We start from the raw sequence: 18,248 nt of genomic DNA, 5'->3' as shown, positions 1-18,248 counted from the left end.
GCTATGTATATATAATTTGTGTATAGTTACAACTTACAACATTAAGCCTAAAAGTCCATACTATCATAAGTTTCGTATACTATCATAATTTGTGTATTGGACCATGAATGCCGTATACCAATCACTCGCAGTTCTATTGATCAATAAGCATCCACAAGATAAATTTTTGGAAAGGAAAAATGCAACATCAATTGAAGTTGGGTGCTATAAGTTAAATCCTAGCTCAAGTTAATTGTTTCTATCTTAAGCTTCGAGCCTGTAACTTTCTGGCTTGTTGAGCTTTGGCTTAGCATAAATATGATCAAGTTGAACTCAAACAAAATCCCTGCCTCAGCCTGAGTGTAGTCTTAACTTTTATGAAAACATATAACCATATTAAAAGATGCATAAGAATCTCCTAATCTCTTTTACATCTACAAGAGACCTCATCAACCAACTGGCTTCAAGGTGACAAACTTGGATGAATGCAGATATACTATTTCAATCCAAAAATGGAAATAAAAATTAAGGGGCACTCCACCAAACCAAAGGAATTTTAGTTCATCCTTTTGAAAATTACTTTTTACTTTCACAATAAAATTCAAACACCACATTTATAAACTTACAACATAGCTATGTATATATAATTTGTGTATAGTTACAACTTACAACATTAAGCCTAAAAGTCCATACTATCATAAGTTTCGTATACTATCATAATTTGTGTATTGGACCATGAATGCCGTATACCAATCACTCGCAGTTCTATTGATCAATAAGCATCCACAAGATAAATTTTTGGAAAGGAAAAATGCAACATCAATTGAAGTTGGGTGCTATAAGTTAACCTGAAGAGAGTATGTCAGAACCCAGGGAAAACGCGGTCAGAAATGTGTCAAACTTGGAGAGTCAGCTCTTGTAAAGATTCAAGGATAGCCAAAACATTGTCCCACAGAACAGAATCCTGAATGATGAAGGGGTGACTCAGGCCCTTCATCACATTTTTTTCCGGGATAATGCTTGTAGAAGGATTTTACTGCACCTGTAACACCATCTTCGTTTTCCATGGCCTTGGCCAGTTCAACAGCACATTGTTTAACCTGCAGAAAGACACTTTATTTTATGCTTGACAAAACCACAAAACTGTAAGTCATAGCTACCATTGGAAGTAACAGGAAATTTATAATTCAGCACCAGAATGATGTATATTTCTTTCTAGCAGAATACAAAGATAAATATGTAAAGTCAATTTTGGTTGAAAAATGTGCTACCTTGTCATCAAGCATAAAGTTTATTGCATGAACCAACTTATCAAGGGAAAAATCCTCAACTGGAATGGGTGGGGGACCCAATCCTCTGGCATGAACCCGTTCTCCCCAAAATGGTTGGTCCCCAAAGAATGGTACAATAGTTGTTGGACACTATTTCAAAGAAAACAGTGAATCATCTTTTGTGAATAAACCAATCACAATTTAAGAGTCCATGATGAACAATGTACTGAAAAAATAAGTTAAAAAAATTACCGCAGCTTTAAGACCAGCAGCAGTTGTTCCAGCACCACCATGATGAATCTGGAGAATTATTAAACATCAAAATAATTCATTTCTGATATAATGTTTTAGCATAAATTCATAACAGCTCCCAAATGAGTTTTAAATTTAAACAGGTAGCATAATTCTAAATTTATCTAAAGGTGAAATCAGTATTGTTCATCACTTAAATTGATCTTCTATCCTCTATCACGCAGAAGCACCATGCAAGGAAGTATGTCAAAAGCAAAACTATTCTCAGAAGTCTCTATTATCCACTCTAATTTAAAATCTTGGACGGTGTACATCAATCTTGGAGCTTTAACTATAACTGCCAGTCAAATGACTTATTGAAACACTAAAATCATAACATCAATTTATAAGATCAAACAGACACAATCAAAATCTTTTATCAGGTTTGGATCAGGCATGAAATTTGGTTATGCAACAACTAACAGTTGTGACAGTTTGAAAATATGTATTCAAAGAGATTCTACTGAGTCCTGTGTGTCATAGATTTATAGTGAGATTTAATTCTCTATTGAACGATTGTTTGGAATGGAGAACAAAATTTTCTGCATCCTCCATATATTAGATATCCAAGCCCCAAATGCAAGGTCATCCTACCCATCACTTAAGATTTGAACAAGAATACACATGGATGTCCACATAACATGACAAGAAATGATACAACGCCAAAGCAAGCCACTTCACTACAGTCAAATAAATAAAATGTAAATGATAAAAATAGTGGGCATTTACCACAGCACTGCATCGTAAGAAAAGCCAGTCATGGGGGCAATTGTCCAGTAAATACACAAAGTCCTTTGGTTCTGCCACTGAAAATACATAAGTGCATATTCACTCCCATAACTTCTATAGAATCCCAAACATAAGCCAAAATTAGGATTGCACACGCTTTACATTAGCAAGATAGAACTAGTACTTACAATTCCCAAGACCTCCCCAACCTTTATTAATGATGCCTCTTTGTCCAGTAACTTCCAAAGCTTTTACTATTGTTTCAGTCATCTTCTCTGGTTCTTGAACAGGCTGAATGAATTGAGAACAGAAATAAATAAGTGTATAATGAAACATGAACTGATTAGTTAATATAAATAATCCATGATCCAAGGAACTTTACTTTTATTTTTTAGCATCAGCAGAACTTTAATGCATTAGAAAACCATGGTTTTGACCCCAAAAAAAAAAACAGTTTCTATGTTTAGGCTCCATTCAGTTCATACAAGAAGTGGTTAAGGTAAATTCAGAAAAGCATCACAAAGAAATATGGTGATCTATAATTGCAGAGTCCGTAAAGGTAATAAAGGCAGAGAAAGTAGAGAATTAGTTAGAATTTTAGATAAAGATACAAAGACATTGTTGCAGTTTTAGAGAGAAAAGACTAACATTTTGTTCCTTATTTATTTATTTTTTTTAAAAAGAAAGAAAGAATATCATTGATTGAAAAGAACAATTACAAAATAAAAGAGAATAATCAAGCCTTTCACAACAAGCATCTGTCCAAAAAAAAAAAATGATAACTTGCCAAGAACATAAAAGCTGCAGACCACTCAATCTACACCAATTGATTCAGGTACAATCATAAGCGCATCAAAAATTCTCATTTCACTCATGGATTTTTACAAATTGTGCTAAATAATGTTTCTAATAGATTATTACAAGGCAAACTGAAACAGGGGAAAATAGTTGGAGATAAGTTCCAAAACCTCAGAAAAGCATGATTTAAGTAAAATTAAAAATAAAGAGAGGAGAGGAGAGGGGCAGATAAGCCGTTTTAACTTTTAAAGAAGAAATGGTTAAAAAAAAAAAAAAACCGTAAATTTCAAATCTTTTTCCAATAAAGTGAGCACATCAATGGAATAATATTTGGTAATAAACAATCAAGTTATCCTCAGCTCATCTTAACATCTGTAAAAATCTCAAACAGTAAAATCATAATATATGTGGGAAAAGAAACTCACAAGGCTACCAAAACCAATATAGATAGGCTTTTTACCATCTTCTAGCCATTTCACAAGCGAATCTGGAGGTTGATAAGTTGAAGCAAGGTCAAGAAAGCAAAACCCGACCACATCAATCTTAGGCCCCCAGTCTGCAGAGCATGTCAATATGGATAGACCAGTTTCAACATCCATCTAATAGCAAAAAATCAAGCATGGAATATCTTTTATTGAAGAATAAAAAATCAAATCCATGACATACAAATTACTATAGTATTGAAAGATAGAGAACAAGAAAAAAGTAATGACCTTTTGCTACAAGGCGTGTGATGGAATAATATGAAACCATGAAAATCCAAAAAGATCTAATTGCTAAAAAACCATTAAATGAAAAGTGAAAATGCAGCAGCTAGACTAGTAATACAAAGATTTGTAGGCTCTATATAAGTATTATAAATAACCTTTCGGTTTTGGAACAAGATGAGGACTCCATATGTACCCATAAGGCACATCCGAGGGAGAGCCCCAGGATCCACTTAAATATGTAACAGGTCTTAGCCTCAGCTTCTTCTTCCTAAACACATTGATCATGTCTCGTATTCCAAGCCATATCAGTACATCGACAATTTGATATGAAAGCTGCAGCAGAAATCACAATTATACAAGTTAATTCGGGAATAAATCAAAGCAATAACATTATAAATAAATGAAGTTAATGCGGTACTTATTGAAGGGTTCTAAGGAGGGATATGAAACAATGATTGTACATGCACTCAGATAAAGGCAAAGAAGCTGCAGTAGGCTTTTGAAGCTGATGAAGCAATTTTAGAACCCATATCTATATCACCCACAAAAAGAACAAAAGGGAGGGAAATATCTCAAGGGCAAGTGGCAGCAAAAGGGGAGAACAGATGGCATTTTTACAGGATCCAGAAGCACCAAACTTGAAAAGGTTAAGTAAGTGGCATTCCATCAAGAGACTTGGTTGTTATGGAGCATATAAGTGAAGGAAAAGGAGAGGGGAAGGCAGCTGAGAATTAACAGAAAAGTGGAGTGGGATTCAAGGAGAGTGTTTGCCTCTCGAATGCAAAGCAACCTTAGGATTTGAGGTTAGGGATGTTTGGTGGTTTGCTGTAATTATTGCAACCTTTATGAACTCTGAATATTTTTTAATCTGATTTCAGCATAGCAAGATTCTTCCATTCAGATATAATATACCAGGATTTTCCAGTATATTCTAATGTGTTGTGGGATTGTGTTGTGTTGAGAATCACAAAGTGAGCAGGAAAATCATTGTGGTAGTGAGGTGAAGCGAAAAGTGCTAAATCGAGAAGCTGTGAAGTTGAAGAAGTGTGTTTTGGCCAGCCCAATACCCAGATTCGCATCAAGCATCTACAGTTAAACTTAAAAGGCTTGAAAGAAACACACACACACCAAAAAGCCACTATAGTAAAACCAAAAGAAACCCGCAAAATGTTAATTTAGAGCATAAGAAAAAAAGTTGAAATGAAATCAATGGAAAAGAAGACTACAGAGAAGAAAATTATGTTTAACAACTCCTTGCATAAATCCTCACCAAGTTGTTTTTGAAAACTGTGTCACAAAATAGAGAGAAAATCTGAAGTTTGTATTTTCAAAATCTAAACAATGTCTAATATTATATTTCAAAACAATTATACCAGTACGAAAAATAAAAAAAGAAAACACAACTGGAATTAGTATCTCAGATAAGAGGAGAAAAGTTTTGAGGGTTTTGTAATCCTTGCCCACCAGAAACAAGAATTCAGTTTAAATACACTTAGTATCTATGAAGAATTAGGTTCAAATGGACACATACGTACATTTCTAGATCTTAAAGTAAATTCTAATAATATTCATAATAATAGCATAGACTCACTCTATTAGCAACATGTTGCCTAACGCGAGATAAAGGGTGGGGGAATTCACTAGTAGGCCTGAGAAAAAGGAGAAAAACATTACCAAGCAATTCGGTTGAATCAAATCCAAAACTAAAATGGAAGCACAAGACATGCATTGGTTCATGCTATCAAAGCAACAAAATAAGCATGGAAAAAGACAGATTCCCATAACTGATTGTGTCTCTGAATTATGTGCAAAACAAAAATGGATGATGCTTGCACAATCCTAAAATGAAAAGAGAATGCAGCATTTAGATTGTCCAAATCAAACACACTTACGTCCATGGCATCGTGAAAATCATGTGAAGGGGTACATTTAGTGCCTCAGCAACATGTATATGACCTGAACACATTTTGTGCATTCAGCTGTGTTAATCCAAACAAGATATAAACAGCAGAAATAGCAATGACAAATTAACAAAGGAAATATGCTTTAGTCTATGTTCCTACCATATTACAGCACATGAAAAAAAAGTATATATATATATATCCAATAAGAATGCTTTTGTTATAAAAGTTGCAGTAATTCATAAGATCCTTCCCTTGTAAAATACCTATTTCTAAAAAGATAGTGACAAGCGTAGTATGTAGACAAAACAAATAAAAAAGACAGAGAGAAGATTTAACCATATGTTGGAGGATTGGCAATAATAGCATCTGGTTCAAATGGCATGTGAGATTCAGGATCAGGTTCCGTGCATGCAGGAAGTAAAGAGAAAATAATTTCCTTCATCTGATTCCGCTGAATAGGAATTTCAGAGGAACTTGATGGCAAGAAGCCTTTATTCTTGACCATGTCTGCAGAAAACATAGCGATTAACCCATAGTATATATCAAATTTAAACACTTTTGAAGAAAAAAGGAGTGTCATCCTGGGACATGTTTCATTGGTAGTGCCATTTAATTTAGAATTTTTCACGATAATGGTTTAAAAGAATTATCTATTAGGCACCCAAGTTAAAACAATGAAGCATATCTTTGGCAGCTGCTATCCTCATCGATATAAGTTCCAAACTAATTCAATCAGAAACCAAAATTCTGAGATCATTGATACAAATGACGAAAATATTGTTATCAAGCAATGTATATTTTTAAACATAACGTAATGGGAAAGTAAAAATAAAGTGCATGTTCCCAAAACTATGAAAAATTAAAGACAAGTAGATATGCAGTTATCACACACAAACTCTAAGAAATTCATTTCATCATACAAACAGCAAGAGATTTTCATGAATGAACTACCAGAAAATTTATCATTTAAGAGTCCTCTACAAAATTTAGACCTTCCAAATGCTGAAAAAGTTGAAATGCTCTACAGTTTTACTCCTTAAACTGTGTCTTCTTATTTGAACATAAAAATGAGGGAGAACATCCCTTAGTGCAAAATCAGTCTCTCAAACAAACAGCATGCGATTTTCATGTAAACGATCTGCAGAAAATTTATCGCTCAACAGTCCTTTACAATATTTCAACTTTGCAAATGCTGAAAATAGTTCACAATTCTCCATGGTTTCGCTCCTTAAACTGTGTTCGTATTTGAACATAAAAATGACAGAGAGCATCCTTTATATGAGAAAAGAAGTATGATGCCTTTTTGAAGCGATAAAGGGATTCATGGAATTACTGTCAAACTAGTTACCATATTACCAATGAAAAAATAAAACCAAGTCAAAATCTAAAAAACAAAAAAAGGATGACAAAGTACTACAACAAGATTGGACACTTACATCCAGCAAGAACTTTCGGATCTCCTCCTAAGGGGAAAAACTCCAACCCAGCACTCAAAACGAAGTCTTTGAAATTCGAGTGAGTTGCTAGTCTAACTCTATGGCCATCTTCCTGCACACAAAATATTCACCTGCATAAACTCATATGCTTCTGGCTATGGTTCTAAGAACATCTATTCAGACATATATCCACCCAATCCATCTCAAGAGGAGAGAGTAGTAATAAAATCACAACAGATACCCAAAATAGAACCAGACAAGCATACAAACATAGCAGGATCAAGAGCCATATTTTTAAAAAATTATAAATGCCAAAAAATGCTATAACCTGTAAACGCTTTCCAATTGCAACAAATGGTTGAACATCTCCTCTTGTTCCAACAATAAGCATTACTATTTGCAATGTAGGTATATCTTCTACAGCTGTGGGTTCAGCAGTTTCTTTGTCAGGAGATCCATTATGAACAACTCCAGCTCCAAAATCAAGGCTTTGTGGTTTAATATCTCCTGGAACTTCAAATTGTACAGTCCCATCAGTTTTGACAGTAGCAAGTTGTTTCAAACATTTTAGCTGCACATTTTATTTTCAAGCAAATGTCAATTTCCAATCTGAGACAATTAAGAAAAAGTTAAATATGTCAATACAAAAAAGCAGCAAATTGTCCAATCAATCAAAACTCTAACAAGGAAATTATGAGAATTGGAAAGATAATTTATGAGAATACATACACAAAAGGAATGGCATAAATGCACCATCCTCATCTCAACAGATCAGTTAACATACAGAACTCCACTGAGAAATAATTACGTTACTGCACATCAGCTATACCAGATCAAGGCAATGATATATTAAATGTACAAGCAATGAAACATCAAATGAATACAATGCTTAAACATTACAGATGAAAAATAAATAACTAACGGGAGCATAACATAAAATCAAAACAGACACTAATCCAGTGTAAAATTAATGGTAGAAGCCTTGCATTTTAGCATTAACAAATGTTTAAATTTTTATAAATCAGCCATTCTTTGGTAAATATCAGATTATTATGAACAAAATGGTCCATCTATACGACAATCAAGGATATTAAAGGAATCCCATCTATCTCATTATACAAAAAGAAGAGTTTTAGTGGAATTTACCACCAAACCCAGTAAAAATAAATAAAACTAATAAAGATGCTCTAAAAACAGAGGATTCTTTTGGTTTTTCAAACAACTAATTAGCTTAATTCTATGACAAACCTAAGGGACATTTCAGATAATTTAAAAAGACATGTCCAAGAGTAATTCCATCTAAACATCCTTCAGAAAAACTGTATGCTCACAAACAAGCATGATGACTTGGTTCATGCCAGCACGAAAACTCAATAGACTAAACTCAAACTAGTGATAATACAAGGGCAAATCCTAGAAATGATGTTTAAATATAGCATATCCCATTTTTCTTTCATGGCCTTTACACAATACATCATTTTAAAGAATATAAATTAACCACATACAGAAAAAAAAAATTTTGCAAAACCATGTAATCTTCAATCATAGCTTAAAATAACTATAACTAACAAAAATGATAGTGAGTTGAACCTTTTTCTTGAAAGGAACTTTATCATCAAACAGTTTGGAAGCCAAAATAGCTAGTTTATGATGACTTCCACTTTTCACAGGCTTTACAACCTTGGTGGAAGTTGAAAACAGCTCTTCAGCAGTAGATGTTGAAACAGGTTCTTCAGAAGTAGATGTTGACACTGGCTCTTCAGCAGTAGATGTCAAAACCGGCTCTTCAGCAGTAGATGTCAAAACCGGCTCTTCTGCAGTAGATGTTGAAACCGGCTCTTCAGCAGTACAAGTCAAAACTGGCTCTTCAGCAGTACAAGTCAAAACTGGCTCTTCAACAGTAGAAGTTGAAATCGGCCTTCCAGAAGTAGATGTCAAGACCAGCTCTTCAGTAGTAGAAGTCGAAACCGACTCTTTAGCAGTGGATGTCAAAACCGGCTCTTCAACAGTAGAAGTTGAAAACAGCTTTCCAGCGGTAGAAGTCAAAACACCATCAGACGGGTCTTGCTCTAAGAAAAACAAAATATATTCAAAAATCAAGAAAATGAAATACAACCCACAAAAAAATTGATGATCATAAACCCTCCAAATACTTCATTATACCTAATATCCCCCACATTTTAGTATATTAATGTTAACTTGGATAGCGGATCCAAAAACCACTACTACAAAAATATCACATCTAAGACGGGACTAAGAGTTTAACAAAGAGTAGGAAGTGCCGATGCAAAAAGAATCCCCAAAAATATAGGTGACACTACGTGGAAAAATCCTAAAAAGCCGGAATCATCTTACCGGATGAAGAATAACATCATGTTAAATCTAACATTTATATTCTCTAGTCATGTTAAAATTGAATTAATTATAGCTTAAATCACTTCTTTTGTTATTTTCAAACATCCATAATTGTATTTTTACATTCAATTTTTTTTTTACATATTAAGTTTAACATATCAAGCATAATATTGAAGCATTTACCATTTTTAACAAATACTGCCAAAATGTATTCCACTATTTCCATTTTGTTCTTGAGTTTTGTAACTTCTAATTTTAGCTTTTGAGTCATATTTAAAACAAATGATAAAAGAGCATTACCAAAGGCAACCTAAATTTTATCATAACCTTCCCCATTTACAATGTAAAAAAATTCTTCATAAACAACTCCTAAACGTTGAAATTTCTATATTCCATTACAACCTTCTCCACATGCAGCATTAAGAATTTTGTCATAATCCTCCCCTAAAGTTAAAATTTCTAATCTCATCACAAACTTCTCCAGCCACTACTAAATTCTGTGATCTACCACTCCAAACTTCTAATTTCTAAACCACAAGCATCTCCATTTAAAATATCAAAATTAATCATAAAACTCACCTAAATTTAAGATTTATAAATTTCATCACAACCTTCTCCATTTAAAATATAAATATTTCATCATAAACCCCCCATAAAGTTAAAGTTTCAAATTTTCATCACAAACTTCTCCAGTTACAATGTAACCATTTCACATAAAATCCTCTGAAGATTAAATTTCTGAATTTAATCAGTACTTTCTCCATTCCGAATGTAAAAAATTTCATCATAAACAGAAGTTTAAGCTTCAGTTTTTCATTACAATCTTCCCAGTTACAATATCAACATTTCATATAAATCCTCTACTAAAGTTAAAATTTCTAGATTTCATTACAAGCTTCTCTCTTTACGCTTGAAAAATTATTTAAAAAAAGAGAACATGAACCTCCCCTAAACTTATTACTTTCTAAGATTCACCAAAAATCCTCTTGGTATCAAAATTTATTTTTTTAAAATCCCTACAATCTACTTAATAAACATTTGATCATATACCTTCCCCTACATTTATTATTATTATTATTATTATTATTATTATTATTATTATTATTTTACTTACAGTTAATTTTCCAGTCAAAACCTAACCCCAAAGCCCATCATTTTCAAAGAAACCTGTTCAATGAGAACAAAATATCCAAAACCCACGTGTTAAAATAAAGAAAAACCTGAAGGGCTGCCGCCATTTTCATTCTCGTCTTCGATTTCGATCTCAATCTTGACGTGCCCATCGTTGCCGCCGTGATTCTTCATCAAAACGATCAGCTACGATAAACGACACGACACCGTTTTCAAGCGGAATGTGGAGCTCATGTGATGCACAGGAAGGCAACCCCTTTACGCTTACAGCGAATGGGAAAGGAATCAATTCGAGTTTAATTTCTTTTCAATTTTTTAAAAAAAATTTTCTTTTTCTCAGGAAAGCTGAGCATGAATTTGAATAGAGAGAGGGAAACGAGGGGTGGTGCCACGTGGAATTTGGATGACAGAGATTGAGACACGTGTAAGTGTATTAAAAATAGAAATGACCGTATGTGAGGGAGAGATTTGTAGCGCCAAATAAAGAGTTTTTAAAAAGGAATTTGGTGACCTAATTTTTTTAGGTATTTATTGTCCATAATACAAAGCTGTTAAAAAAAGTTGTCAAAGTGTGACCACAAATAATTAATTAGAAAGTGGTCAACATTTTCCCACTTTGAATTTAAAGCACGTTTCCTCCGTTAAAATGTATAAATTACATTATTTTTATTTTCATTATACAAAAAATATTTTTTTAATATACAAATAAATATATAATATATTATTATATAATTAAAATTTATTTTATTTTTAATTTATAATAATTCAATCATTTAATAGTACATATTAAATTATTTATATATTTAAAATAAATTATATAATTTTATTATTTTTATCAATAATTTATATTATATTGTCTCGATTATACTTTTTATCTTTCTCTTTCATCTCCTTCAAGAGTTCTCTTTCTTCTTTTTATCTGATATTTTTATAATCGAATGGAATATCAACCAAATAAAGAGAGTGATTTGGTTTAATCGATAATCAAACTGTATGAATAATAATCAAAGTGATTAATTATTCAAAAATAATATTCAAAATAATTTTATATAATTATTTATTAAATATATAATTTAAACTATTTTATTATAAAAGTAATATCTAATTGTGAAATCTCTTGATTTAGTGAATTCAACCAAAAGAAAACAAATAAGCAAAAGAGAGAGAAGTCGATCGATAGTCTCTCAAATGAAGACGATCGCATCTTTATTGAACCAAGGGAGGGTGGTGACAAGACCGAAGGGAGAGAGAAGCCAATAAGAAGAGAGAATGTCGATGGTCTGGACGGAGCGATTTGCCATAAATAAGAGAAAAAAACCTAAAAAAATAATTATTTTTTAAACTTTTAATGAAAAATTTTAGATTTTTAAATAAGAAATGTGATAAATTTGTAGTTTTTTAAATATTTTTTAAATATATTTAACTAAATCAAAATTTTATTCTTGATAATAATATTAAAATTTATTTTTTTTTAAATTAAAAGATAAAACTTGTTAAAAAATTATTCTTTTAAGTGAAAAAAATGGAGTACTCCTTGCGTAAGAATAAATTTTCGGGCCACTCTAAAAACTTAAATTGTTTCTTTGGCCCATTTTCATTTTCGATAAGTCATTGTTTGTCAGAAGGTGGATGCCAATTTGAATCGTTTGCATTGGAAGATTGTCTTACAGGGGAAATTTTAGTACTCTGTAGTCTGCACTATATTCTTTAATTGTTCCACATGTGATTAGTGCTAGTTTTGAACGGAGTTAAGCACAAACGAGTTTGAGCTCGAGCTCATGAAAATTAAGTTTGAACTCAGTTTGAATTCGGTTTAACTCGTTTTTTATTATTAAAATGACATCGTTTTAATACATATTTATCAAGACGATACCGTTTTGTATCAAAATTTTTAATTAAAAAACTTGATGAATAGCTCGAGCTTAAATTCGATCGAGCTCATATAGAGCTGGCTCGTTTCGGGCTCAGTGTAAGTCCAGCCCTACATGTGACACAAATGGCTATCGACTAATATATAGTGATTAAATGTTTCATCGGCACTCAAATTGAATAAAAATATCATTAATGGAACATATAATTTGGATAATATTTTATTATCAAAATTTAAAGATTATTTTTAAAGTAAATTATTTAAAAAATTAATAGGTATAAATTATTATTATATTAGATAAAATTTCATAAATATAATTAATTATTGTGTTTATTTAATAGTAATAAAATAATACTAATAAATTATTTTACTTAAATACTTTTAGGAATAATTATTCTAAAATATTTTTTATATTACTTATTATATTAATTGAAAATAAGGTTATTTTTGTCCTAAAAATTTAATAAATAATAATATAATTATAATAAAATCAAGATTATTTTGGTAATCTTTTAATACTTAAAATAAATACAGTAATCAAATTACCATATAAATTATCTATTATATCAATATTGGTAATAGAAGATTATCGTAATTTTTATTAATAATAAATAAAATATAATAATATAAATAATAAAAGATAAATTACTAAAACAATCTTTATTAATTGAAAACCAAATGAACTCTATAAATTTTTATATCCATAAATGGTTGGGAGAAAGAGTCTTACCCCTACAACCATTTGCACAATGTATACTATTTATACTAACAAGATAGGCATGGTAAACAAGTGTCTTTTGTTCAATAAATAGCAAAATTGCATAAAGACAAATGGAAGACACTATATATTCACAAACTAGTAGTCTATCCAAATCCTTCTAAAAAGGTTAATGACATAATACTACATGTAAGTTTATGGTAGATACGCTTAACCAATTTTAAAAGTTTATTTGTTCATCATTGTTTATATAAAAGTACACATCTAATTTTGCGTATTTCTAGTTGGGGACTTTTATCATCAATAATTTGATGCTAGAGTGAAGAGTCTTTAAAAAACTCTTTGTTTTTTCAATAAACACTCCTTTTTTTTCGATTTCAATTTAAACACTCTTTTCATATTTTTTCCAAAAAATATACCAAGTCAAAGAATGACCCGAGTGGTCATACTCTTAAAATCAATCAATGTATTTTTCATGCAAAATAACTCATAGATATTGTCGAGAACCAATCTGCACCAATAGTTAGAGTACAAGTAATAACACTTGCTGTGAAGACATAGTTGAATGATATTATTAGAGGTTTAACCAATATCATCAACGCCATGATCTAATGATGAATAATGTTGTATTGGCAACATTGTAGGGAATCAAGTCCTCTCCCAAAGACCAATTGTTACAAGGTCTCAATCTTCTCATGTGACCTATTCTCCTTTTCTCTAACAAATACGATAGTAGGATACTTCCCAACACAAAACCTAAAATCTTTTTTAGTGCACCATGACCCTATTTTTACCTCGTCCATATTTACCTACTTTTAAACTTCTAATAAAGTGTACATTAAAAAATCATTGTGGAAGTTGTGAGAACACAATTTAAACTTTTAATTCATATTCTAATATGGATGTAATGATTTATTTGACTTGATTAATGAGAAATGAAGATAATCAAAAAAATTAAAAGTTTTATGCTAAATAAGTAAAAGTTTTTAAGTGTTTTGATGGAAGATCAAATGTAAGAGCAAAATTGTATTGAAAAAAAGTTTGTATGTCACATTGGTATAAAATCAGATTGAACCCCCTAACAAAATATTCATAAACATTTTTTAATTGCCTTCCCAACAAAAGCTTTTGCTTTCTTCTCTAAACTTTTATTAAAGTTTTGGGTTATATTATGCTCTTATAATAATAAATACTAATATAGTATCAATGATATATTACTATATAATTGATTGATTTTGAATTAATAATATAATAATATTTAATCTTGTGATAATTTATTATCATTAATATCTTATTAATATTTATTTTAACGGGAAAAAGATTTATTTCCATCCGAGGTTTGGTGAAATCTGAAACTTACACTCGTAAATTTAAAAAAATTTAAATATCTATCATTCTATTAAAATTTATGATAGGGTTAAGAGTAAAAATGTTATTTAACTAAAAAATTTTAAAAAACTAAGAATTTATCATATTTTTCCATTTAGTTAGAAAATCTAACAAATTTTCCGTACTCAAAATTTTAAAAAGTAATTATTTTCCCCTAGGGTTTTTTTTTCTATCAGCGAATTTCGTTGTCTTCAACTACATTCTCTCTCCCTCCCACGTAGTTTTGGCATTAAATAAGACTTGAGAAGCTAAAAGGGAAAGAAAATGTGATTGTAGACGATGAAATTCATTAGAAAGTGGTGACAAAAAAAAACGCTAAAAGGGAATAGTCACTTTTCAAACTTTGAATGAGAAAAATCATTAAAATTTTAAAGTAAGAGATAAAATATAAGAAATTTTAAGTTTTAGTTTTTATATATTTAGCTAAATGATATTTTTACTATTAATTATAATAATAAATTTTAACATAATAATAAATTTTAAAAATTTTAAAAATTAAGAAGTAAGTGTTTGAGATTTCTCTAAACTTTAGAAGAGAATAAGTCTTTTGGCCCTTACTATGATTAATCAAAACCTTACCTCTCAAAGCGATTGGCTTAACTCGTGGCACAACTAAGCCCTCTCAATTTTAACATGACATAGAAAATTGTTGGCTGTGTTAGATCCATAAGCTCTACAGAACGTGTGGAGAGCTTTAAGGTTTGCCTGAAAAAATAATAAGAAATTAAAAAAATTAAAAAAATAATATAATGATTTAAAAATTGAAAAAATATATATAATGATTTAAACATGCTGAAGATCTACGAAAGCACGATCACGGGGATATTGGGCCTAGCTTCAATTGTTGCCAGACATTTTAGCTGGCATGATACGATGTGTGGGTGCTACGAACCACACCAGATTCGGCTCCACCATGCCCACTACTGCTCTGTCAGTGTGCCTCTGAAATTTTCACCCAAAAAGCACTTTGTGCAGAAGCGAAGGCGGGGGCGATGAGAATCATAGCTTCGTTTCGTGGACCAATGCTTAACTCTCTGAGCTCAGAGAGAGTACGGCCCACGTGGAGGTTTCATTCATCAGGAACTGGGTCCCGCTTAACAACATTACTAGGCAGCTTATATTAAACTGACGCGTTAAAAACGTGCGTGAAGCACACGTCTTCTGACCCGAGTGACGTGGTTGCCATGCAGGTATTCCGTCAGTTCAGTGTTCACACGCGCACGGTGGCCGAGGCAAGAGAGTTCGATAGAGAGAGAAGAGGTGGGCCATGGTTCGTGTTCTCTTTTGGAAGAAGGAAGGAAGTGTTTGGGAGGTTGCTGGAAAAAAAATGCTGCATAAATAAGTGCTTTTAAAAATGTTTGTTTTGTTTTTAGCAAGTGCTTTTAAAATGGTTGGTGTATTGAGACGTTGGGGAAATGTTTATGAGTCTGCTAAACAAATGCTGAATCAATAAGTGCTTTTTAAATGTTTAATTTGCTTCTTAAAAGTGCTTTAATATAGTAAAAACAATATAACTATATATGCGTATTTTGAGTAAATAAATAAATACATATTTATATATATTATTATATAATTAGATAATTTTAAATTGACGATAAAATAATATTCAATCATATAATAACATATATAAGTGTGTTATATTTATGTACTCAAAATAAATATGAATAATATTGTTCTTGTGAAAACTTTATTAATTAAGTAATATTATATATACTAATAATTGATATTAATATGAATAAAAATATTAATGTATTATTATATTATCAGATATTACTTTATTTTTAATTTAAAATTATTTAATACATGCTAATCTTCGTATTCGTGCTTATTATAACATCTTTAGCTAGTCATTTATCTCGTACTTTATTGATATATGATTTGCATATGAGTGTTCTATTAATTCCTCTTTACATGCCCGTATATATCTAATATCTTTTTTGTATTTTATAAATGTGAGATTTATCTAAAAGTGTCACATTATTTTAAAACTTAGATTGAATTAGTAAATCAAAACGGTTTGATAGGGTCCCATTAGACTAAGTTGGAGGGTGAAATTTTACAATTGTGTGATAGACCAAAATTTTATTTAATTATTCTTATATTTATTAATCCGTTATTAGTTGGATGGTTGATCAGAATAAACTAGTTAAAACAATTAAGACTCAAACTAACTCTTTGTGTAGATTAATACCCAGTTCGGGTTTAAAAACATCATATCCCTACAAAAATAATTTAAAAAAAAAGAACAATGCTATAGATATAGAGTTTTAGTTATCCAATTAGATGCCTATATAATATGATAACATATAATTATGTATTTAAAATAACATTTAGGGTGTGTTTTGTTGAAAGAGATTAAATGTTACTTTAGCAATATATCTTTTATTACTTACATTACTTTATTTTATTAATAAGTAATAAAATATTTTAGTAATATTCTATTATCAATAATGATGCAACAAGTAATATAAATCTTAAGTATAAAAATATTATTAAAGTAATTTTGATTTTGTTATAACTATATTCTTATTTATTAATTTTTGGCCAAAAGATTATTTCCCATCCAAAGTATCTTCTTATGTCAAGTTTTCACTTATTAACTTTAAAAATCTTATTTATCTACTCATAAATGGTTAAAATTAACGGAATCCTAACCTCTTAAAATTTTATTTCTTCCCTCCCCTTAAACTCTAAAAACTAACAATTTCTCCCATAGACAAAGTTTTAAAAAATGACATTTCCTTCATAGGGTTTAGTTTTCAAACGCTGATGCTATCTCTAACACTTCTCCGGTGGCATCTCACTTTTCTTTCTCCAACGATCACTTCCTCATCATCTTCTCCTCTAATCGATAGTTCTAATCCTAGTGAGAGACTCCTTGACGAAGATGAGATATCTCGTTTTCATCAAATCCCTAATGAAGACAAGAGTCTTATCTTTATTGGGAAAGATGAATAACTTTGTCTCATACAAGCTTTCAAATGAGAGAAACTTGATTGCTGAAGCGAGAGGAGACATCCGAAGATATTCATTGCTGGTGATAGCGTTAGATTTGATGTCGAAGATCTGGAAACTAAACCCTAAGAGGGAATTGTTATTTTTTAAAACTTGGGTTGAGGGAAAACTTTTAGTTTTTACAGTTTAGAGGAGGAAAAAAAGATTAAAATTTAGTTTATTTTTAATATTACAAATAAAATGATAATTTTATCTCTAAAACAGTTAATTTTAACCATTTATGAGAGAGTGTTTGAGATTTTTAAAATTAAGGGATATAAACTTGAGATTAAAAAATACTTTGGGTGAGAAATAGTTCTTTGGCCTTAATTTTGTTGAGAAAAAATAATCTTACATTCAATTAATATAATAAATAATATAAAAAATATTTTAAAATAATTATCTTTAAAATATTTAAAAATAATATATGAATATTTTTAATCGAATATAATAATTATTTATATTTATTATTTTTCAAATTTTATTAAATATAATAATAATTAATTTTAAAATATTTCACAAACCATTTACTTCCTTATGGTACGATATTACGTACTTGGAATATCTAATTGAAAACTCTACGTGCAAAAACGCTTTCAAAATTGTTCAAAGTCCAAACGACTTCCCAAAATCGCTTTCCAATTCAAAGTCCCCAAACACACCCTTAATCCTC

General features: G+C 30.6%; 1 protein-coding gene across 2 annotated transcripts; it reads right to left on the bottom strand.

Moving 5' to 3' along the window:
• Nucleotides 1–519: 519 nt before the first annotated feature.
• On the bottom strand, nt 520–10,937 carry LOC123208829 (sterol 3-beta-glucosyltransferase UGT80A2-like). Of its 2 annotated transcripts, none has more exons than XM_044626406.1 (14): nt 10,694–10,937; nt 8,709–9,187; nt 7,447–7,689; nt 7,119–7,230; nt 6,019–6,189; nt 5,671–5,734; nt 5,370–5,427; nt 3,934–4,111; nt 3,494–3,624; nt 2,459–2,561; nt 2,271–2,347; nt 1,503–1,550; nt 1,251–1,400; nt 520–1,079 (listed from the first exon to the last, which is right to left on the bottom strand). In XM_044626406.1, the coding sequence occupies exons 1-14, from the start codon at nt 10,776–10,778 to the stop codon at nt 906–908; spliced, it is 2,073 nt and encodes a 690-aa protein (XP_044482341.1). In that variant the 5' UTR covers nt 10,779–10,937; the 3' UTR covers nt 520–905. The 2 variants fall into 2 exon arrangements, with proteins under 2 accessions (XP_044482341.1, XP_044482342.1); XM_044626407.1 differs by having other exon boundaries at nt 8,709–9,143; nt 10,694–10,819.
• Nucleotides 10,938–18,248: the final 7,311 nt, after the last annotated feature.

Source organism: Mangifera indica, chromosome 2, assembly GCF_011075055.1.
Source record: "Mangifera indica cultivar Alphonso chromosome 2, CATAS_Mindica_2.1, whole genome shotgun sequence".
Lineage (NCBI taxonomy): Eukaryota > Viridiplantae > Streptophyta > Magnoliopsida > Sapindales > Anacardiaceae > Mangifera > Mangifera indica.
The sequence above is the reverse complement of the archived record's forward strand: the minus strand, read 5'-3'. Positions and strand labels throughout refer to the sequence as shown.